This window comes from Cinclus cinclus, chromosome 5 (genome assembly GCF_963662255.1).
Source record: "Cinclus cinclus chromosome 5, bCinCin1.1, whole genome shotgun sequence".
NCBI lineage: Eukaryota > Metazoa > Chordata > Aves > Passeriformes > Cinclidae > Cinclus > Cinclus cinclus.
The window spans coordinates 49,772,932-49,797,300 of record NC_085050.1 but is presented as its reverse complement, the minus strand read 5'-3'; the positions used below and the strand labels follow the sequence as shown (position 1 = coordinate 49,797,300).

The 24,369-nt window shown below is 38.4% G+C and overlaps 1 protein-coding gene across 1 annotated transcript in view; it reads right to left on the bottom strand.

Annotated features, from left to right (window-relative positions):
• Positions 1–2,016: 2,016 nt before the first annotated feature.
• COL25A1 (collagen type XXV alpha 1 chain) overlaps positions 2,017–24,369 on the bottom strand; it is a 295,085-nt gene continuing 272,732 nt past the window's right edge. Inside the window, exons 28-38 of the mRNA XM_062493773.1 lie at positions 24,274–24,336; positions 22,669–22,719; positions 22,286–22,312; positions 20,139–20,219; positions 18,274–18,309; positions 17,368–17,421; positions 13,998–14,051; positions 12,063–12,116; positions 5,757–5,834; positions 3,375–3,413; positions 2,017–2,052 (exon numbers count right to left, since the gene is read on the bottom strand). Coding sequence (XP_062349757.1) covers positions 2,017–2,052; positions 3,375–3,413; positions 5,757–5,834; positions 12,063–12,116; positions 13,998–14,051; positions 17,368–17,421; positions 18,274–18,309; positions 20,139–20,219; positions 22,286–22,312; positions 22,669–22,719; positions 24,274–24,336 — 573 coding nt within the window. The remainder of the gene's footprint in view (positions 2,053–3,374; positions 3,414–5,756; positions 5,835–12,062; positions 12,117–13,997; positions 14,052–17,367; positions 17,422–18,273; positions 18,310–20,138; positions 20,220–22,285; positions 22,313–22,668; positions 22,720–24,273; positions 24,337–24,369) is intronic.

The following is a 24,369-nucleotide window of genomic DNA, read 5'->3' as shown; positions in this document are numbered from 1 at the left end:
ACAAAGGCTAAAAAGCCAAGTAAGATTATTTGGGGAAAAAAATTATTCCTACCTGCTGGGAATTTCATAAAGAAATAAATTTACAAGACAGAAAAGAAAGCAAATGAAGGTGCTTAAGTGTTTCTTCAATAGGGTTTCAGTGTCAGGGAGTTAAAGGAGAACTAATTTTTGACTAACACTTAACAGTAGTGTCTACAGTTATTTCCAGAATGACAAAACCATGGACCAAAGCTCAGCTAGCTTTATTGGTGCATATAGAAATGGATGCTAGGAGGGCAGTTTAAAAATGTAGGTACACAAATTAAATAAAAAGAAAAGAAAGAAAGAAACAGAATAAAAAGAAAGTGCTAATGACAGCATTATTTATCTTGTTGCTATTTCATAAGTAAGTTGTCTTTGTGGACATTCTTAATATGGAGTTGCAAAATCATCTTGCTAGTAAATAAATATCCTACTTGATTTTGCATGTAAATACTCTGAAGGACCTTTAAAAAATATTTCATCTTACTGTATTGATCGCCAGTATTCAATATCTTAAAAAACCATTCAGCTTCTAGTCTCCACATCAGCCATATACCCAGCCAAATATGCCAAGTCAGGACACTGACATGAGCAACTCTTTTCTGTCAGGCAGGCAGCTCGCTCCTCAGCCTGCTGGATTTTGAGACAGTGCTGCCTAAACAAGCAGACTGGAAGTGGCAAGTCAGAGGCTTACATGGTGTGACCCCATCTTCACATGATTTAGAAATGATGGAGCAAGGAAAAATGTGCATTCCAAGAAGGGCATAATGTGCCCTCATATGAATGGAGACAAGCTGTCTTCTTCAACTTTAGTTTTGGTCTACATATGAAAGACAACTTTTTGAAAAATAACTAAAAACATTTGGGATGATCCTGCTCTATACATTAGGAAAACAGAAATTATATAAAAGAATTTCCATCTGCCAAATATGGCACAATTTCTTATAAAATAATCTCTCAAACTAACTTCAGTGCACCATATGAAGACTCAAAATTGTAAAAAATAATTCGTGGCAAAACTACTAATGTGCACAAATTATGCATTTCTAGCAATAAAAAAAATGGAGAAGGAAATGTTTCTCTATAAAACTATCTGAACAGAAAGGGAGAAAAATCAACACATTTAACAGTGAAGCACAGTGACAAGCGTGCCATGATAGTCACACAGAATTGCTTCTCTCCAATGGTTTTTTTTTTTTTGAGCAATAATGTCCACTAAAATCACCATAACAACATAAAAGGAACAAGATGAATACATCATTCTGTGAAACACAAAAATAAACTCTTTCTCTTAAAGACTTAAAGGCTTCAAAGACTCGGAAATAAAAATTGTTAATATTGAAACAAGATGAATATGTGACGTGAAAGTATTTTCTTCAACGCCTTCATCACGAATGTTGAATAGATTATTGAAATGCATTCTTTATGGCAACAGTAACAGGAAAAGGAAACAAAACAAACTATTGCTTCCAAAATCCTGCAGCGAAGTTCAGCTGGTTATGTGTAACTGAAGGTGAATAACTGGAAAACCACACCATGATATATACATCTCTGGTCAGTTCCATTGTTATCCTCCTCTGGAGTATGATCTGATTCATCCCCACCTCAAGAGTGCTTTCTCCTCCAGCAGTCCCAAAATACAGTATGCAGAGTATATATACTCTGTCCATCCTCGAGTGAGTTTGAGAAGCTTCTGGTCTCAGGTGGTGTCTGCCATCAAATGATCCCTGCAGCACTTCTGTAACCTTTTCAAAAAACCCACAGAGAAGTCTGGTTTTTTCTTCAACATTCTGTCCCTCTTGATTAAGGACTCGACAGGGCCTATCGTGAATGTCTTCACGACTGTGAGCAGTGCAAGGCAAAACCGATGCTCATCAACAGGCGGGACCCTCCTTGATCAAAGGGGCCAAATATCCTGCAAGACTGGAAGCCATCCACCTGCAGCTGGAATGCTATTCCCCAAAAATTCAAGGCCTCTTTCTATGCTCCTCTGGTTTATCTCTTTTTAGCAATGAGCCATGGTGTGACTCCCTTGAGATGACAAAAGGAAATGACTCAGAAGCTGTAATCAAAGGTCACTGTGAACAGCCACTCATGAGCACACAGCAAGCAGGTCTGGCACACAAACTCATGCTTTTAGTTCATATGAGCAGATGTGGTGTCATGAATAGGTGACGTGTTTAAAATGGACATGGAAGTCAAGTCAGTAAACTCCCAACAGCAGCTGGTACAGTACATTTCATAGCATTTTGCTCTTATTTGGTCACAATTTATTGTAAACTAGTTTATGGCACTCATTGTCCATGCATATCCACAAGCCAAAACATAAGAATTTACAGAAGTATTAATTTCTATTATTGATCATTGTTCCGAGGTCTCTCCCATTAGAGAGACAATCTTTGCAGGTTTATCCTGCAGTTATTGTATCATCTAACTGCAGATGTAGGTGAAAAAAAGATGTATGTATGGACTATTGCAAACAAGTAGAAGCAGCTACATGTAAACATATCTCAGACTTGTAAAATCAAATTTTCAGTTCTCAACTATAAATAAAAAAGTGGAGCACTATATACACAAATTCATGCTTGTAAGGTTAGATTCATCACTGCAGAGACAAAAAGAGATACAGATTAATCAAATTAGTATGATATTTTAGACATCTATTACAAATACACAGATAAGGCAGAGTTGCAAATATGTATAGTCATTTCCTCAGCACCAACTATTCTTCAGAGATAAATGCACCCAGGATTTCACTTATGCTTCACGGTTTCTGATGTATTATATGCCAATAGTCCTCCAACTATATTATTCTGAATGCTATGTTTTTAAATCAAGCACTGTCTAGGTTAAATCTTTACTAAAATAATGTTGCCAGCTAATATTGCCTTAAGCACAAAACCCAGGAGGATTTACTGAAGAATAGAAAAGCAAGGCAAAGAAATGGTCAGGATACACTGTCCTCAGTATCCCAGAAAGTCAGTGTAAAAATAGATCTACAGAAATATTTGACAAAAATGCCATATCCATGAGCTTTTATAATGAATAGGAAGCACTAATTATCCTCAGAAACCAAAGGATGTGTGAGTCTTCAAGCGAAAAAATAAAAGTCTTGGAATTTCCAAGAAACTAATGCCAGCTGTTTCTACAGTACTGCCTCAATGAACTATTCTACATAAATTATAGCATATCACATGAACTACTGTCATGGAGAGGTCTGATCTTGCATTGCTGGATCTGCCTGTCTAGGAGGCTCTGAAGCATATCTTGATACTGTTCAGTATGACTGTGACAGGCATTTCTGTTTGCTAAGGACACACTGCTCCTGAAAAGAATAAGTTCTCCCATCCTACCTTTTGCCAACAGCCAGGCATTGGTAATCCATCGGGACCCTGTTTCAAGGGGAGTAAAAGGATTAAAAAAAAACCAAACCAAAAAACAAAACAAAACAAAAAACAAACAAACAAAAAAAACCCCCCAAAACATAAGTAAGTTTGATAGGATAGATATTTAATCTGTCAGAACAGCTGAAGGAACTTCGACTTTCTATCTAAAAAGTAGCTAGCAGTTAACTTAAAGTGAAGGAAAAAGCCAAAGGTGGGAAGGTTTACACTGTAAATACATACATGCACTTCTCTGCTATAAAGATTTGTTTTTCTCTAGATGATTAAAACGTCTTTATCAGTTTTTTAGTGCTGCTAGAGCCCAGGTTACATGTTATTTTAAATATAATATGTTTTGTTTACAATAATCTGTATCTGAATGCACAAGATAAGTGAGAAAAAAAATACTACCACTTTTATCTGGAGAGTATTGTGTTTTATGGGCCCCTTGTACAAAGGTCACCCAGTGATAAGACAGCTCGAATGGGAGTAGGATCTTTTCACTTTCAATATCAGTTTTTGAATGAAGCAGTGAAATCTTAAGGCCTGAACATACCTTGAGAGCCACAGTGGAAGAAAACAGCAGTGGGAGCAGGGCAGTACAGCACCACTGATTATTTCAGTGCTTGGACAATACGGCTATTGAATTTCTTCTCGTGTTAGTGTGCATCACTCCTTTTCTTTTCTGTTGCTACTCTACCTTCATGCATCTCCATGCATCCAGTATGATCAGGGCCAGCTTTTTAGCAGAATCATACTGGTTTTCATGGCTCTAACTCCAATTTACATGGCTGTCCAGGGTTTATTCAGGGAGTTATATGCTCAGAATTAGGAGCACATACAATGTAACTAGACTACACATAAGCAGAAGAAAAAAAAATCATGCCTTTGCATTTCTTAAAATTTAGAATACGAATACTTAATGTTAGCCTACATGTGAAGATAATGGTTAATATGGAATTTTAAATATACTTGCATGTGGTCTGATGTGAATCACTTGCTGCCTAAACAAGAGACAGTGCTGCATGCTAAACAGCTTATTCTAGAAATTATCTACAAACAGAATATTTTTTATCAATCGATGATTGTTAGTGAAACTTCAGATATAAACGATAATACAGAGAAACATTTTTTAAATTAGAAAAGCATGCTTGATTATCCCCAACAAAATATGAGATATGGTTACCATTAATTGGAAGCAAACAACATGGAATATGGAATAATCTTAATGGACTATGAATTTACAATTAAAAAAGCAACTGACTTCAAATTAGAAGTGCTATAGTCAAAATAAAACCTACTTAATTAAACATTCATCTCAGAGAACCGTGCTTAACCACCAAACAATATCAGAACATGCAGATCAGATTTTACTGTGAACAATCAAAAAGAAAATCCTCCTTGTATCTTTAGGAAATGTGTATGTACTATTCATTTGGGGTTTTCTTTCTTAAATGGAAAAGAGTTCCAACTTACTTTACCACTAAATAAAAATAATTGTTGCCAGATTGGTACAAGGGAGAGGGTCAAGAAGTAGCATTTTAGTATAGGTGGGAACTTGAATTCATGCTAGCATAGGGTGGGGAGTGTTGTGTGTATTTCAGGAAGGTAAGTTCCAAGGGTAAGACCATTAAATTGGAGACATTAAATAACAAAGACAGTGAGGATTTGGGCTGCAGACTGTTATATTCTTACAAACATCAGGTAAGCTTTTTATTTCCAGATGTGTTTGAATACTCTGATGAACAGGCCAGACACCACAAACATTACTTGTGGATGGTGTGGAAGCCAAGCTCCAGCTTGGCTTACTGGAAACCTTGAATTTCAGAAACAGTGCTTACATCCTTCTGTTTGTGACTCTAATTTTGGCCAAATTGTGATAACATGCCCCTAAGACGGCATGGATATGGATGGAAGACCAGGGTGTAGAGTAGCTATGGGACAGGCTAGGGTGTGGAACTGAGCCAGTGCAGACAGAAGTCATCAGACTTGATTAGAGGTGATCGTTGTGCTGGATTTCTACAACTTGGGTTCAGGGTGAGTAAGGCAATGGGTATTTTGCAAGGAAAGTAAAAATCAACAACTCTCAGGGAAAATGTAGGAAGGACACAAACTTATAAATTACAATGTGATGTGGGAGCAAATTGCTGAGAGTTAGGCTTAAGGTGTCAACAAAAACATGTTCTCTCATTGCAGTTATGATCACTTGAAGCAGCTGGTTTGTTCATGCACATGCATGTGTTATGTGAAAAATGTAAAGTCAGCTCAGAAAAACATTACTTTACACTGAGAGTGGCTGACTACAAACAAAGGAACCGCATGCAGGGTTGGTAGGAAAGAGAAATACTGTACCAATTGGCAAGGGGCATCCAGCCCATCCAGGCCAGGCTGGCCTGGCTCCCCTTTTTCCCCCTTAATTCCACGGAATCCCTGTTTGTAAAGATTAACTTGCAGTGTTACTGTCAAGGAAATGCCTTCAGTATTGACTTAAATGGAGTGAACAAAAAACAACAGAGAGGCAAGAGGAACAAGCTGACTGTTTATGATTCAAACCTGTGCAGAGCTGATTCTGGCACATAATAAATTTGGTTCCTTTCCATAGTATTTTGCAGAAAAAATGGAAAAAAAAAAAACCAACCAAACAAAAAAACCAAAAAAACCAAAGCAAAACCCCACCATCAAAACCTCACACACTTAGTCCAAAGGTTCAAAATCTGGTGCCTTAAAGCTAATTAGGAGCTTTACACACAAAGTCTGCTCCAGAATTTGCACTTGAGATGAAGCTGTGTTAACAAAGGTTACACAGTAGCTGGTGCTTGTTCCTCTTCCCTCATTTCTTATTCCATCAGTTTACAGCAGGATGACTGATCTTCCAATACACAATTGAGACGTACCAATGGGCAAGGTGCATCTAATCCAGGAGCACCCTGTTCTCCTTTCTCCCCTTTAGGCCCTTTTTTGCCTTTCTTTCCCTTTTCCCCCTGTGGATACAATGGTTTGGATAAAACAAGTTTCATTCTTTTGGAAAAAAAAATAAAGAAAGACTGGGTTTAAAGTTTGGGTTTTTTCATTTTAAGCCAATGGAGAGCTGAAAGGACACTTACCACTGTGTTCTGGTTTGGATGGTGCATTATGTGGAAAAATAAATTATATGATCACAAACAAGAACTGCAATCAGTCTCTATTAGTTTGTGTTGGTATTTCATATCAGTATTATGAATATTTTGAAACCTAGAACAAGGCTTGAAATTATTGATTACTCGAGACAGAGACAAACCTGCAATTCCCCCCTGTCTGCAGTCCAAAATAAGAGGTCTCCTATTTTGATAAGTGATAGCACTGAAAGGCACATGCTCACTAAGCTGAAACTATCAGCTTCCCAGAGGATTTGCCACTAGTCAGAAGTAACTTTGGGAGAGCAAAATCCATCAGCACAGTCTTTTGATAAAAGACCTGTGGCACAGAGGCTTCACAGGGATGGCTGACTCAATTCCATCAGCTTCCAGGGTGTCACATCAAGGGTGAACCTCCCCAGGAGCATCCTTTGCTAACTGACTCTCTGCACCCTGATAAGAGTTCGGATCAAATCCTGTTCTCTGTGGTGTCCACAGAAACCCACAAACATCACTGAGGGTGCACTGCTGTCACTCCAAATACAACACAACCATTTCAAACCCTGTTACAGGAATCAAAACACTCAAAATTGCTTGATGGAGAGGTGCTATGACAATTTCAACAATTTCATATTGTCTTGGTATCATAAAGTAATCAGAAGTGATAATTATATTATTTATTTAAGCATTTCAACATTCAAACATTCTCTCTGCTGCAGGCAATGTTTCACCTATTTGTTTTACAAAATTCAGTCCTTTGATTTCACACAGTTTTCTTTTTAAATGCAAAACTTCCAGTGCTTTAATTCTCATGTAAATTAATTGATTCCCCTCAACAAAGCTACCTGCAAAGATGACCTCACCTTCAAGCAGTATAAGAGGTTTAGAGAGTTCATTTTATAATTGATTTCACACCAGTTGATCACAATGGTAAATGAGTTTCAGGTTGCTCTCAATTTCACAAAAATCAAAAAGGGATCACTTAAAAAAATTAACAAATTGGACTAGGATTGTAAAAGATGGGATAGGAAGGATGCGTAAATCAGGATATCACAAAGAAATAGGAAAAATAGTCATAGGAAAATTAGTATAACATCTGAGAACCAGCAAGTGAGGCTGTGGCTATCGGGAGGATTTAATTTGTCAGGAAAAGGGTAAAAAAGACAGAGGAATTGTAAGGAATGAGGGTAGAAGGAGAAGGAAGGAATGCCCCTTTGGAAAGACAGACGGATTTTGGTGAAGCATATTAATTAGACATTTAACTTGTTCACACCAGCACAGAAAGACTTAATCCATTAACAATAGAGAAAAATAATTTTTATGCTTTAAAAATATATATAAATAATATTTTAAAAAGGAAGGAAAGCAGATTAGTCATTTAATGTAACAGCATACTTGACACATTCAAAAAACCAAAATGTTCTATGAACAAAACATACTACATCCATGTCATGACAGAAGCAAAGTTACTTGTGTATTTTTTCTGTGTGCCAAAAGGTCACAGGATATAATATTTGAAAAAACAGCAACCCAAACATGACCAGTCCTTACCAAATGATAGGACTATGATGTAAAAAAAAAAAAAAAATCCTCACAAGAAAAAACCCATAAATTGACTGCATTTCCATCTTAAACCTACAAAGATGACAATGTAGCAGAGAAACCCAACATCTTAGGGCCAAATTTTGTGCTATTTGTGCTCAGTGTAGCACCAATATATTTGCAATGTGTGCATGCAAGTAAAAAACATGGACATACTCCAAAAAGTATTCTGAAACTAAACAGTACAGTTTGGTTTCTAACTCTTTTTTTTTTAAATATTCAGGATTTTTATTTCTTTGACTTCTTGTTTTAGAAGCCAGCAGACAACTATTTTCAACTTCCAACTATTTTCAACTTTTTGCAGGCAGATCTATGATCTTATTCAAACCAATGCAGCAGTCACCTGCGTGGAAAAGAGTCTGAATTTCCTGGGTACTTTACTATTTTTTTCCACAGACTGGGTTCTTTCTTTTTAATCTTTGATCTTTACTCCTTATCCTGAACTATGGAAACCCACAGGAGTTATGGGGATTGTACATCTGATGATTATTAAAAAGAAATTCCTTTCTGTCCTTCCTCAGTGCCTAGAGAAACAAAACGTTGTGGCACACCTGCAACAACATTATGGCTGAACAAGCTACAGTCCTCACATACAGAGATTTTCATTGATGCAGAGTGTAGGGGAAAAGGATAATGCCTTTTCATCCTCTGCTCAGACACACCATACTCCTCTGTCAAAATTCATAACAACAGTCACTACTGTGCATCTGGGACCAGAGGCCACTTCCCTCCCTTCTCCACAACACAATCTCTAACTTTTGTTAAAGCCCATTTGTTTTCGAAACAATTTTTTTTTTCTATTCATACAACTTGAAAATACAAACCATTTTTCATGATGAGTGCTCCCGGACTATAATTTTGTATGAGTAAGTACAGCTAGAACACTTTAAAAAATATTTTTATAGCCATGTTAAGAAGACATAATGCAAACACTGACTTTTTATCACTGTAGCAGAACTACTGATGGGCTAAACTACAGATCAGCAGTCCAGGCCTTATCTCAAACTTAAGAAGTAAAGATTTATTCCCTGCATGTCTATGAAAAAAGTGTCACTGGTTCTCTTTAGAATATTCATAATGATGCATATTTTTTCAGTGCAATTTAAGTTCCTTTAGTAGAAACTCACTAATCTCAATTTGTGTGATGTCAGACCAATAGCCAATACTGTAAAATTATTTAAAAACCAATAAATCATAATCTAGATGGTCAACTTGTTTATCTGTTATTACAAAAATGGTGTATCTGTTGAAATGGGTGCTGTTACACCAATTTGGTCATAGATAATTAGTAATTTACATAAGGAAAACCACCGGAACACAGAAGACTTGTTATAATGGGAATTTGGATTAATTTCATTACTTTGTGTCTTTTGAGAGTCAGCTTTCTATTTAGAAAAGGAACTATTGATGCGGCTAAAGCAATTTTGGTGAAATAAGTTTGCTTGCATGATAGAAATATTCCCTAATCTATGGGAAAAATGTGTTTAAACTGTGCAATGGAAGTGTCTTCCACAGAGGTCTCCGCCACATCTTCCCTGACTTTTCACTGGGAAAGGCCTTCCTTTACCTCGCTTTCCTTAAAAACTCTGAATTTTTAAGGCATGTATTCAATCTCCCTTTTTGCCCTACACTTTGTCAAATCCTCTTTCTGGAAGTCCAAAAACAGTGTGTTTTTTGAAACATGTATCAGAACTTGCTAACTACTTTATCCCATGCATTCTCCTCAGGAAACAGGGTTTTCCTTTTCATGAATTTTTAGGGAGATGGAGGAACAGAGTTCCCAGGAGATGTGTCCTGCAGCCCAAGAGAACAAGTCTCCACAGGCAGCCTAAATCACAACTGAATTCTGAAAAGGGTGTAGCTGTGCCACACACCATTCCCACATACAATTCCCTTTGCAACTGGAAATCCCATGTTTGACTTATCTAATCAGTCCCTGGGAATCATAGACTAATATCCAAAAGCAGCACACTGGACTCTGGAACATTAAAACATTTTTACATCCTGAGTGCTTAATCTCCTCTGTTCCATTTTCGCATTATTTTATATAAGTGAACTTTTTACCAGCTTTCCATCTTTTCTTCCATAAATCTTCTGGAGCTCTGGTGGCTGAAATTTGTCTGCTTTATCTGTACATGGAAACATAGACTCAGGAAGTCTGGCTGTAAGAGGGTTCTGAAGGTTGCCTAAGATTCCCATTGTGAGCAGGATGATTCCTGACCCTAGGTCAGGTCAGACCAGACCAGGTTCTGCAGTGCTCCTTGGGCAGTGGTTCAGCCCCCTCTCTGGACTCACTGTCCCAGTGCTGTGCTGTCCTCCTTGTGAACTATTGCTCTGAACCTCTCACAGGCACCTTGTAGTCCTGCGTTTCCCCATTTACCATTACCCAGAGGAGTTTTGTTCTATCAACTTTTCATCTCCCCTTTCAAGTATTTTGGCCTCCCCACTGTCAGACTAAGCCAGTCCAGTCCACCTCCTCCAACCTCTGCTACTGATTGTTACCCTGCCAGCTCGGTAGCCTTCTTGCTCTCTGAATTTTCTTGAACTGTGAGGCTCAAAGGACCATGTGCAATATTCAAGCAACCTCATTGGAATTTATTAGAGAGGCATAATTACTTATTTTTATCTTTTGGACACAACTCTTCGAATATATCCCAGGGTGAGAACACATTGCTAAGCTCATACGGTTTGGTACTCGCTGTAACTCCCACTTAGAACAAAGAGCATTTTGACCATCACCTCTCTGAGCCGGCAGTTATCAGTTACACCTTTCGGCTGATAGCTGCTCTCAGGGAGAAAAGCTGTTCACTGGTGGCAGACTGACCTGCACTGACAGCAAGCAAGGACTCACCATTCATTGTGATTACTCTGCCAGGTCAAACACTGCCTTTAAAATATTCATCGAGCACCTGCTTAAATTACTGTTGTTCTGCAAAATCAGTACCCTACCAGTGATCTCTGAGCTCAAAAGAAAGAGCAATATACCAAGGGACAAAAGGGAAAGATGAATTTCATGAACACCCTTTTCAGTGCTTTCTTGGAAGTGTTTTGCCTACCTGTATTAAGAAATGGAGATGAACTGTAACACCCGTGGTGACTTTTTAGCCATGCTTCTTGTTTAGGACACCATAATGATAAATTAATCTAGCCTAACCCTGCCTATGTAAGCTTGACAAAAACATCTGTCTGACCTAGAAAAATAATCTGCTGCATGTATGGATTTTTACATTCAGTGACTTGGTGTGAATTCCAGTTCAGCAATTTTAGCAACTGGCCTTTGTGTTGGATAGGAATGGAAAAGATTTGCTCATGAAGCTTCTCTACACACATTAAGTCCTGCACTGCTTTTTACTAAACAGATTTCCAATTCACTGTGTCTGGACACTGAAAATGAAGTCAGGCTGTTTCTGTTAACATCACTATCTAGTTGGTTTACCAGAATGGTAGAGTATATGATTCAATTTCAATCCACAAGTAGCACAAAGTCCCAAACTGCAAATAAAGCATTGCCAAAAAAATAAAAATTTGAACAGTTCCTGTCTTAGCCACTTGGTGTGGGACAGGTAGCATGTACAGGTATGTTACACCAGGATCAACCATTAGTCTGCAAATACTGCCAGGGAACAGAGCTGGGCTCTTCAGTATAAAATTACTACCACAATGACTAATGTCTGTATTAAATATTTCAGGACTTTCAACAAGTGCAGGATGGATTGGAGAAAATGAGCCTAAAAAAAGAGGCTGAGCTTTGGGACATGCTGGTATTTCTGATCCTGTACATACATTTCTGTAATTTTTCAAGATTTTGCTCTAGTGTGTATCTGTGACTTGCCTTTTGGCACGCAGTAAAAACAAAGATAAGTTTTAATGGGACCATTTATAGCATAAAGTCAGCAGAATTGATTAGCTGAGGAATCAAGCAACAGTTAATAACACTGGTCACCTTTTCTCCCTTTTCTCCTATATCACCCTTTTCTCCTCGAGGACCAGGAAAACCCTATAAAAACAAATGCACAAAGACAGGTTGACTTTTATTAACATGCATATTTAGTTTTCAAATACTCTCGGAAAACCTAAAAAGATTATTTCACTACATGCTTTGTACATGTATGCGTGTTATGTGTGGACACATGCATGGGCACAAGAACATGTGAGATGAGTAGAACACAGAGTTTGGTAGAGACATTCTGGCAGCTACAGAAAGAAATCATAGCACTCAAACTAGCAATCATCCAGGCTACATAGCATATGTGCCATCTGAAGAAGACACCTCCAAGTTAGGGATTTCAGTGTAGGACTACAGAAAGAGTTTTTCAGTAAGTCCTTTTAGCATGCCAAGGAAAGAGCCTATGTTTTGAAACATATTCCTTACAGGCTATGGAATCATTCTCTTTAATTGGAACAAATTTAGTCAACTAAGTGCTAAGTGACTCCTTGTTCTTCTACAAATGAGCTATCTAAACAGTTTCTTAGCAAGCATTTTTTTCAGCCTACTTACACCCAAAGGACCAAGTACTTGTATTGGTAAGCACTACTATCTGGTGCTGTCTGTCAATCAGGGCTGTGCATTGCACAATCTTTGTCCTCTTTACCTCAGAGAAAGAGCAAGCGCAGCATTTAGCACACTCTCTGCAGGTACTGCACACACACTAAAGGGCAGCAGAGGTGTTGTACTCCCTAAGGGAGCTCTTGGCAGACTCTTACCGACCCCTGAGAATGCTGGTCGTGAACATTACTTACATCAAGGCCAGGCTCGCCGTCTTTGCCCTGCCAAAGAACCACAGGAACTTCATTAGCTTCCCCCAGACAAGGACACTGCTGTCCATGTTTAACATTTCCAGGAAATGATAACCTGGCTGTAAAATTTTGCTTGAATGTAAAATTTTGTTTGCAGGGAGATTCCAGGAGAATGCTAAAAATACAGGAAAAAAACCTATAAAATTTTATTTTTAGTTTGCAGGAATGGGAAACAGAAATAGGATTGAAAAATAAAACAAAAGTGACCCTCACATAAAAATGTGTGGCAAACTAATTTAACACTCCATGGAGCCTGAAAACTGTCTCCAGCCACTGACTCGTGGTCCAATTAAATGGATCCAATTAAACCACAGGTCTGTATTCCATCTTAAATTAATTACACAAACAGATTAGACTGGAGAGGATATGGAAACACTAAAAGTCTCCTGCAAAGACTGGTTTTGCCTGGCCAAGCACATTTACATGACTTTCCTTGTGTCAAAGTACAGAACAGACATGTGTATATGTACACACCTGACCCAGTCTTTAGCAGCGTAAACAGGGAAAGTCAACTGATTTTATTTGAGATATCCTTGTCAGGCCAAAGGAAGTTCTCCCTCATACTTTAGAAATGTATAACTAAATTATTTATTTAAATCAAGTAACTTCCACCTATGAATGAGCAACAATGAAATTCTCACATTGCTTCTGAGTAGATGGCACAGAAATGAAAACAAAATGGGTCTCTGAAGTAAAAAAACAAAACAAAAACATAATGGCAAAGAAATCTTGCAGTATGGAAATCCAAGCAGCTTACTGACATTAAGAAATTCACAGCTTTCCACAGTTCCTCCTGAACTCCTGGCACTCTCACGTGGCTCCAGGCAGCTGATGGCCGAAGGCTGCTGCACCAGGAGCAGCTGCATTCTGCATCTCCTCTCTCTTGCTGGTTCATGTCAGGTCTGGTTTTTTACGTCCACAAGACTGTGATACAGACCATTGACCTTGCACTGTCAGGGCTTATTATCAATCTTTGCCTTTTCCAACTAATTCTACTGTGAGGTGAAAATCAGCCATAAAGCACACAAAGTTTAATCAGGGAGGGATGAAAAGTACAGTGTCTACAAACTCTGCAACTTACAGGCAAGCCGTATGGTCCTCTGGGTCCAGGGTCACCTACAGTTCCCTTCTCACCCTAAGAAAAGATTACAGAACAAGCAAACAAAAACATTGGCTGTCTTAGAAATTATCTGTACCGAGTGCTTTAGGTTAAAGTTTATGCATTCCTAAGTATTTTGAGTGAAAAATATCCAAGCTCATTTATTTTTAGTAAATGTTTAAGGGGGAAGAGAAGGTGTTGTTAATTTCTAGACAAAACTTTTTAGGCATATGATATCACATTCATTTTTAAATACATTAGTAACTGAAAACATGTTTCAACTGAACACGCACCAGTGTCAAGTTTAAGCTTTTAACAGCTTAATGTTGCTCTCAGTAAGAATCCAAAGATGCAATGAAAACCGAGGATATACAGCATCAAGCTGTATATAGAGACAGAAGCTGAGATACAACACAGTGACAAGAAAAAATAATGTGTTAGTCAAAGCTTGATTTAAGTAGGCAATGCTATTAACAGTGACATTGTGAAGATTATCCTATGCACAGTGCTGTGTTGCTAAATGCTCTACTGGATTCTAGGTAAGTGATATTGAATTCTAGATAAATGATGTAAATATCCTGGTTTATTAAAATCAAAACAACTGTAATAATATGCAAGACAAACAAGTACAGAGATTACTCCACAAGTCTGATCTCATTCTGCACTAAAATCCATGGAAAAATTACTAGTGTCCAGAGGGGTGCTGCCAAAGTCATTTTGCAAGCCTAATACAGGGTAAACTTCCAAATGGAACGGAATTTCAGGGCAACAAATCTCAGCCTGACAGTAGTAATTACCTTTGCTCTCTAAGTGTTCTTCATCAAGACTGATACGAAGTTAAGCTTCCCAAGCCAGCCAGGGCTAGCCCACGTAAGTGCAAGCACAGGTCTCTGTGAGCTTGGTAGGGAGTCAGGGCTGGGAAGAAGGTGTTGAAAGCAGTCTTGTTTCAGACTGTGGTGTTTTTCTGAATTAAATCCATCAGAAATGCATTTCTCTCTGGAGTGAACTAAACTGCTCAAACTGCTGATGAAATAGAAGAAAAACATCTTGACCACCTCTACTTTTCAAAGCTCCTACTCTGGATTTGTTATGCAGGGTGACTTGGATCCCTTCATCACCCCCTTTGCTGAACTCACTCTAACACAGGGCTTTGTGCAAGGCTCTTGGTGTGCACAAGTGCTGTGTTTCGTCCTAGCATTTGCTGCACTTATGCTCGTGCGATAATTCTCTGTACAACATCCTCTGGGTTATTTACTACTTATTATTATTCATTAATGACTCTATCATTAAAAGCACAAGACAGAGATATAGATGTTTAGCTAATTAATAGTGCTGATTATGGGCACAGCCAAGTACTTGGCACAGCTCTGAAAATGGGCTGCTATGTCTTAATTTCATTGACTGAATTATACAAAAAGGCAGGCGCCAGAACAAACAGGAGCTTAACCTGTGGTTGAATAATCCCAGCAATTAGGAGTTTGTCAGAGTAACTGACATTTGGTCTGTTTTAAATAGTTTATATTTTCACTTAGGTAGGCACTTGTTTTAGTCTAGAGGTAATGAATAAGATGTGTAGTGTAAGGTCTTTCTGGATTCTGTTACTCCCCGGCTAATTTCTGAGCAGCATTTAGGTTGGGTGCCCTGGCAGGACAATAGGAGGTATTGGGAAGTAACAGCTGATTTTCAAAACAATAAATCCCTTGCAGCTGTAATTTCTGCTAAGAAGAAACTAATGTGCTGACCTATGTAGGTAAGAACTACAAAACTCTCTAATCAGTACTTGAAATATGTTAAGACTGGTTAAGCATCTTTTTTTCTTTAATTTTCAACAGCAAGATGACAGCACAAAGTCCTCTCAAGATAGGCTTATAGCACTGCTAACATATGGCAGACATAAAGATACTGAATGTATCAATCTAGGAAATAATCTTGTTTGTTATGTAAGAATATATTTGGAGAACTGTATCTCAGAAATTTTTGCCTCCAATACAAAGCACATGCTGAAACATGTTTGGAATATCAGGTGATGTCCTGAGTCTTCATGGATTGTATCAGATTGATGGACTATCATGAATATACTGCCCTCAACCATCACAATTTCCTTCACAGTAGCAGATACTGGCATATGACCTTGCATACCCTCACAAGAAAAAAGTATTAGTAGCTCTCTTCCACAGACAAGAAGAATAGTTTATATTACATTTCATTGTTAAAGACATTTCAACTGATAGTACACATGCATACCCTTCATCATAAAAGCTCATAATTCAAGAATAAAATGTATGGTATTTTTATATATTTCTACATGTGTATCTCATCTAAATTATTTACTTAATAATTTTACTTAGAGGATGTTCAACTATCTTTCCACAGAGTTGACAATATATATTGTCCTAATTGAGGAAAAAAAATAGTTGAATCAGTAATTCCCTAGAAAAACAGAAAAAATACTCAAGTCCTTCAGGCATGTAACTAGCCTGAGTGGTAACTGCAGCTTACTGTAATTTTTGTAGGCTGCATGTCTTGTATTTATCCCTCAACACACAGGTCTATAAAAACAAATCCTACCGTTCTCAGATGAAGCTAACTGGACCACTGCCTGTGGCTGTGAACTTAATACAGCTAGTCTGAAGTTGATTTACCACTGTTGTTTTGTTGAAGTGAGAAAGGCAAAGAGACAAAGTTCTGGATTGGCAACTCCTTGGAGGTTTTAGTTAGGATATCATCTTCTGATCTATTATATATGTTGATGGTTGTACTGTTAAAGGTGACAGGCTCATAGTTAAAGATTAGAGTTCCTGTCCTATTTCCACTGGAGAAAATTTACCATGAATATTTCAAATTAAATAGCAGGGGGACTCCTATCTTCTAAGCTTAAAATAAAAACTAAAAAAAAGTTTAAATTTTACAGAGACTGGAGATAATTTTCTGGATAAAATCTCTTAAGTGCATAGAGGAGAGAAATACTCTTTTTTTTTTGCCATTGCATTCTTATATAATCATACCACACCATCTTCTTTTGTACCAGTTTCTTCTCTCAATTTACACAACAAAAAGAAACCAAAGAAAATCATGTTCTGTTTGTGGCACTGTGAACTAGAAAGTCCAGTCAACTTCTTACTGATTAGTCGTTTCAAAATACCAGTTGCCCTGAAGTTAATGAGTCACAACATCAACCTCAAGTAGGTAAGTATGTGTGTAACTAGAACACATACACAGTTCTGGGCTGCTCCTCTACAGGTTGAGATACAGTTCTGTTCTGTAACATCTAGGCACAGTATGAGTTCCCATATGACATTTTTCCACTGTGGCAGTCACTCTGTAAGGAGAAGCACATGGAATATATACTTACTCTCTCTCCTTTGGGACCTGCAGGGCCATGGGGACCAACTGGGCCATCTAGACCCTACAAAAAGAAACAAAGAGGGTAAGAGAGAGGGCTTGCTCTTACAACTCTTTAGTTTTAATAGCTGTGTTATAAACAAAAACTAACATGGAATCAGTCTTCACTGGTTGAAAATTTGGATTTAATTGTGATGCAAACTATTAGGCTTTCAAAACTCCACCTATAACTTCTCCTGTTACAAGGCAGAGCATCTTTCTTCTGTTTGGAATTCACTACATCCATGGAAGCAATCACATTCACAAAGATCTTAAACTGACTGGAAGAAAACGGAAGGCTCAAAAAAGATTTTAAATTATTGTTTTATTTTAAAAATTGATTATTCTTTAAATTCAGATGCCCATCTGTAAGATGGACTTACCTATTGCAGTGATCAATGAGAATCTTACTTCCAAGATGTATCTCTTTCACTGCATAGATTTCTTTATCATTAAAGAAAGCAAAAGATTAAACATCTATGATGTGCAACATAACAATGTCTGTAGATGAACCCCAGCACACCTGCATCTCCTTCACTGATTCCATATTAGCACTGAATAGCTATGCTCTCCTGGAAGCTGAATTCCTAACCTTACTCAGGAAAACTAGCAACCCAACCAAGGCAGTTGTCCAACCAAAAACCAAAAGTAAACTGCCTTTTTAAGGTTCAGAGCTGCTCCTACGGAGAATTGTATTCTCTTTCCCACACATATTGCCCTAAGAATCTGCTTGAAGCCCCTTCTTACGCAGCATGGAAAATGCCTGCAGCGCTTGGCCTTCCTTCCTGTGTGCAGTGAGCGAGCTTGGCTGGCAGAGCCCCTTGGGAAGGACATGGACTCAGTCACAAAGGAGGACACACAAAGACAAGGGACTCACCCGGGCTCCTGGCTTTCCGTCTAAGCCAGATGCTCCCTGTGTGGTTAGGTGGAAGCATGGATGATGGGCACGATACGAATGACAAGAACGTGAGATTAGTAAGTGGTGCCGATGAATAAACACAATTCAAATGTACAGTACACGCTGTGACAGGGTTCTGGAGTGGGTATCACACTATTACAGCATGTTAGTTAAAAATCCACATGAAACACCAAGAGCCTGATTCTGTTCTCACTTCAGTGTAACATCACCAAACCCACCCTTGCCCTCACATCAAGTATACCAGAGCAAATGATTGTAAGGCTATAGGACTGCTACAAACACCAGATGTTAGGGTGTTTTTGAGCCTGAACACATAAATATTTACTCTGCAATTTACTCAAATTTCCAATTTGTAAATAGCGACAATACTGAATAGTATACACAAAGGAAGAAAAATGTGTGTTAACTGCGATATTTAAGTGCAAGAATACTGCATTATGCAGCCAACAAAATCTGGATCCTGACCACAATGGCCTCATTCACTTCCAGGAGCCCGGGAGACAATGACATTTCCTGTTTTCCCGCTGTACTCGCAGCTGAGAGCACAGCCAGGGGCTCTGGAGGGCAGCCCCAGGCACGCCGGGCGATGAGCCTCAGCATCCTCGGGGACGGGGGGACCCCTCGTGGATCCCGTGTGAATGACAGAGCAGCGCCCGGGGATGCGGGCACAAGGGACAGCACCAGTCAGGACACAGGGAAAAATCTGAGGAACGTCCCCCTCCTAAAAAGGCAAACCAAGCCAACCCCCAAACAAACCCAACTAAAATCTCCAGCCAACTCAATAAAACAAGCCATTTTTTGGAATGCCAAACGCTTGGACTTTGCTCCTGAAAACAGAAGTAGCAAGCACCAGCAAGACAAAATCTGTGTAAATTTGGAAAACCTAGTAGCATATTTTGTTCTACCTTGTAGTCATTTTCAGGGCATCTGCTCAGGCCTCCAAAGTTCACTCTCTACAGAGATGTAACTGTCAATCTGTAAATGAGCTTTTCTTTTTCTCAAAATAAAATTCTCAGTGATGCTGACCTTGTACAGAGGCCCTGCACGTAATCCTTGAAAATATTCATCAGAGAGGTCTGTGTTCCTTTGGGTCAACTCAGTCTTTTTTATCCATTTTACTGTTAACAATGTAATCACTGGGAGCAATCCTCATACAATAACAACAGGAAAGAGGAAAAATGAACTCTGTTTTTGGGAAAAAAAATAAAGCTGCCTTTTCAGCATGCTTTCAAACATATAAAGTATTTTCTATTTTATCAACCTATATTTTAAGAATTCTGATGTTTCCGTATTTTTGAGGTTCTTCACTTGTAAGACAAAATTCATACCAAACACTCAGAATGGGAATTTTCTAAAGAACAAGGCAAAGATAAGAATCTAGGGGAAAAAGAAAATCTGCAACAAAATTCCCTAAATCAATTTCTATGTTTCCTCAATTAGACCTCTCCATCTGAACTGCAGAAGTGCAATAAGAGGAGATGGGAGAAAGGGAAGACTCCTTTTTTAGTGGAAACACCATACAACACTTGAATAACAGCGTGAGTAATGTAATGGGGGTGATGACATCCTTGTGACACTGAACACTCTCAACTGACACACAGCAAGAAAAAAACAAACAACCCCTGACAGCACTGGGTGTTACAGGACATTACTTGGGATGATAGCACATATTTGGGACAAAACAAAACAAAACAAAACTGATGCTCTGCTCCAACATGGTATATTCTGTGCATGCTACTCAGTAAATCAGAGTTGCTCATGACGAGTAGAAAGAGACGTTTGCGATTTGCACTGAAATTGAATAGTTGGGTTTTTTTACTTACTGGAAGACCAAGGGGCCCTCTGTCACCCTTTTGACCTGGTTCACCCTTCAATCCTTTAAGACCATTTAACCCTGGTTCACCCTAAATGTAAAAGTATAAATGCCAAATTTTTGGTGCTATAATGGGTGTTTAAGCTGGGATAGAATAAGCCAGTCTCAGAAGTAGATGCAAATTCCAGTTTGAAACAAATTCAACCTTCTCAGCTTACTGGCAATTTACATACTGATTTAATAGTGGGCAAAAGTACTTGGGAGGTGTCTGCTTGAGATTTAAAATGTGAGTGAAAAAAACGACAAGAAACTTATGGGTAACAGATTTTTTTAATCTTTTCCCAATAATTATCACTATAGTTAGATGGTTTGAATTAAGCATGAGTTTCAGGGGGTTTTGGAAATTTTTCAAATCCCATAAATCACCCTATGCAGATAATTCAAACCGAAAGAAAACATTCATAAAAGTAAGCCTCAAAACTCTAGGTTTCTAGAGTAGGATCTCCTGAAAAGTACATTTGGTAAGGAGGCAATACTTCTTTTACGGTAAACTGGAATTTGCAGCAAAATCTTACATAAAGATATTTTAAACCTTTAAGCATACATAATAAACAGTAACAAGTTAAAAGAAACAGTATAGGTTACACAATGACAAGCTATTTGGGAGGTCCACAGTTTCTGTGCTCATACAGAGAAATTTTAACAATGTAAGAAAGAAACGACACTTGTTGTGATTATTAAATAATGCATAGGCTATTACACTAAACTTCACTAAAATGACAATACTGGGCTCAGAGTTGCACAGTTCTCTCATAATGAAAATCTGCATTAGCATGAGGGTTGCTCAGTCAAAGAGAGTACTGACCACACCTGCCTCTTCTGGGAAACAGAAATACGTGGGTATTTCATCCGGGTTGCTCCCCATAGCCTCATTGCTAGATTTCCCTTTCATGTATTATGTTACCTTATATTATATTCAGATTTAAGAAAAAAAAAACCATCTCAGTAGAACCCAGACTGCTCCTTTAAGTAACTCCAGACATCATCTGCCTGCTTTGCACCCTAAGTAGCCATTTCTTCATTATTTTTCTATTTGACTCTGTGTGACCTTCAGAGCAGTAGCACTGGAAATGCTGAAGCTTTGGAAACAGACCTGAGAAATCCCACAAAAGCTTGAGTCTCAGGCCAAAAGCCTGAGGTAAAGCAGGGCTGGTGCTAAAATGGAACATACTTGATTTCAAAACATGATTTATGACTTAGGTTTCTTGAGCCAAGGTAATGCAGACTCATAAGGGGTCAAACCTGTGATTTTTGCACCTTTAAAAATCCAAAATAAACCCCCAGAACTAAACACAAACACCCTTTCCTCCTCTTCCTTACTTTTTGAGAAAAGTGTGATTAGGGAGCTGTAGTGATTTACATGATCATGTCTGACAAGACCACTGGCCTTAATGAATACTGTGTCATGCTGAATTTTAGCATACTGGTGACTACTGAATTGAAGCACAAATTTAACTATTCCAACTCTGCCAAAACTCACTTCCACTCTCCACTCTCCTGATCTGTTCTCATGGGCTAAGAGAGTCCCTAAAGGATATCTATACTACAGAAAATGTTCAAATTGTATTGCAGACTTGTCTGATCATGAATCCAGTTTGGAAAACACAAAAATGCACACATCAGTTCGTGATGGTGAACCAGCGTAATATGTGAAGGTACTGCTCAGCAAAATACCTGTCACCTAACAAAGCCCATGGAGACAGGAAGAAGCAGGAGATACAAGACTGCATAAATAAAGATGAGTTTATCTGACTTCATTTCCTGAGCCTGTAAGATGCTTCTGTATTCCAAAGTAATTCCAAGTGCAATGGTAGCTTGCTTGTAAACAGGAAGCTAAATAATTTAGTGCCACATCCCAAATATTCATACAAAAAATGGACTCAGCCAAAGCTGAGGAGAAATAATACTCAGAAACAATCACAGAAAATTTTAAAAAGCTTTTAAGCTGCTAATATTAAAATCTGCTTTAAGGTTTAAGAATATCAGAAACATTTATTGAATGAGGCATGATGAAACACTACTGCATGCATTCAAGAGCAAAACATAACACTTTGCAGACATAAAGAGCTTGTCTATTCAAGACAGGTATTAATTTACCTTTGGGCCAGGCAGTCCATGAGGTCCCTGAAAATAAAAGTAACATTTTTCATTATGAAAATACACTACAATTTTTTTGAGATTTTGTTTATAGGGATGCAAATTACCCCTGTATTTCTTTACTCTCAAAAGAAATGCAGCTGTCAATAAAGCAACAGTAAACACCTGATTCTGAGGAGGAACCAGACCACTAGCATGCTAACAATAACAGGAATGTGCAATTTGTTACTCCACCTTCTATGTATTTTAAGACATGCAAAAGATTTCCAAATTACGTCCCCTCTTTAATGGCCACATATTCTGATAACACTTTTAGTAAGCAGGCAATAAAATGGAAAGAGGGCTTAGACCACTTCTAGCCCCTCTGTTCCTCCCAAGCTTACCATGGGGCCTGGAGGACCATGTGGCCCTGGTGGTCCAGGTGGTCCTATCATCTACAGATAAAAAAAAAACAACAGTGTTAAATCATGCAGAGCAAAGAACTCTGACAAAAATACCAGTAGTCAGGCTGACCCTTGTTGGCAAGCACTTAGAAAAATAGCTATGCAACAGCGAACACTGACAGCACATCTAGACAGGGATTTAGGAATGGGAATTATTTTGATTTGAAAGACAGGGTACCCAAAGTGCAGATCTGCCTGTGCCATATGGCAGTGTGCCTGTCTCCAGATTCTTACTCCTAGGGTCTATGATACACTTTAAGACACCATGGGGGAAAAACAATAAGTCCCTGTAAAATAAACAGTACTGAGAAGGGATGTTTGAACTTTTAATATTTTATGGTATGTGCTCTTTAATTCTCTCTTGTATTAATCTACAGAGCCAGAAGGTGTTATTTTATTCCTCCTCCACACTGATGAATGGAAAAGATACTAAATTAAAGCTGGGCTTTGGCATAATTTCAAAACTGCCCCTTGTCTCTCCTTTTATTTCTTTTAGCCCACTTATACCAAAAATTCTCTGAGATCATTAAAATAGGTAATCAGGTTGCTCAGCATATAGTGCACATATATTCTGCACTGGTTTTCCATGTTCCTAACAAATCCATGAAAAGAATTTCATGATGATACATCCAGCTTAAGATCCCCCCTCTTCCTGGATTTAACCCCAATGGGATGCTGTCATAGAGTGGCAGCAGGGAAACTAACACAGGTCTCCAGACTCATGCACTGCTGTAGTAGCTGTCGGTGGCACCAAGAGCAGCAACAAGAAGCACTTTGAAATGTAAGACAGATTCCACGACCTGTGATTATCTCCTGAAAACTGTAACTCTTCCTTCAGTGAAAATAAGCAGAACAGGATGAATGAATTTGTGAATTCATTTCTAAAAAAGTAGTCTTCTCATAGCAAGAAACTCGGAGAGTTGGGGTGCCTCTTGTGTCCTGCGATGGCACAGGGCAGCCTCTTTGACTTCTCAGAGCTATGGCTTCTGTCACTAACCTTTGCTTTGAGGTCTCTCATCTTACTGTGCTCTGATAATGAAAGTCACCCACACCATAAAGGTACTATGTAGGAGTTTGTTTGGATCTCTTTTGGGTTAGTTTGTTTGTTTTAATGCCTTTACAGTGCTTTGAAAAAAGATCAGGAGAATGTCTGGTGTCATACAGCTAGCTCACTACCCTGGGTCACATATTTGAATTCAATCTAGTCTGGTTCTCACTGGACTATCTGAGATTCCCAGAGAATAAGGTGTTGAGAGAGATTATGGCTTTTTTGGGTTATTTTTTTTTCTTTCTTCCCCATTTATCTTTTGATTCATTACAGAGCCAGAAGGCTTTGACTGAAGCGAGCAGGACTTACGTTCATAGTCATATAACAGAACAGGAATTACATATTTAAAATTTCTTAAATTGTATTTAGCTCTATGACCATAAGTCTGTTCATTCTCAGGAGAGATCAGCCATGAATATCAAGTACTGCTCAGAACCAGAAGGTGGAGAACCACTGCTGGACTCCTGTGTTCATTGCAATGCCACATTAAGACTTACTGAAGGACCTTGGGCACCAGGCAAACCAACATCTCCTTTTTCGCCTTTCATGCCATTGGCTCCCTAAAAATTATTACAAAACAGCATTTATAAACG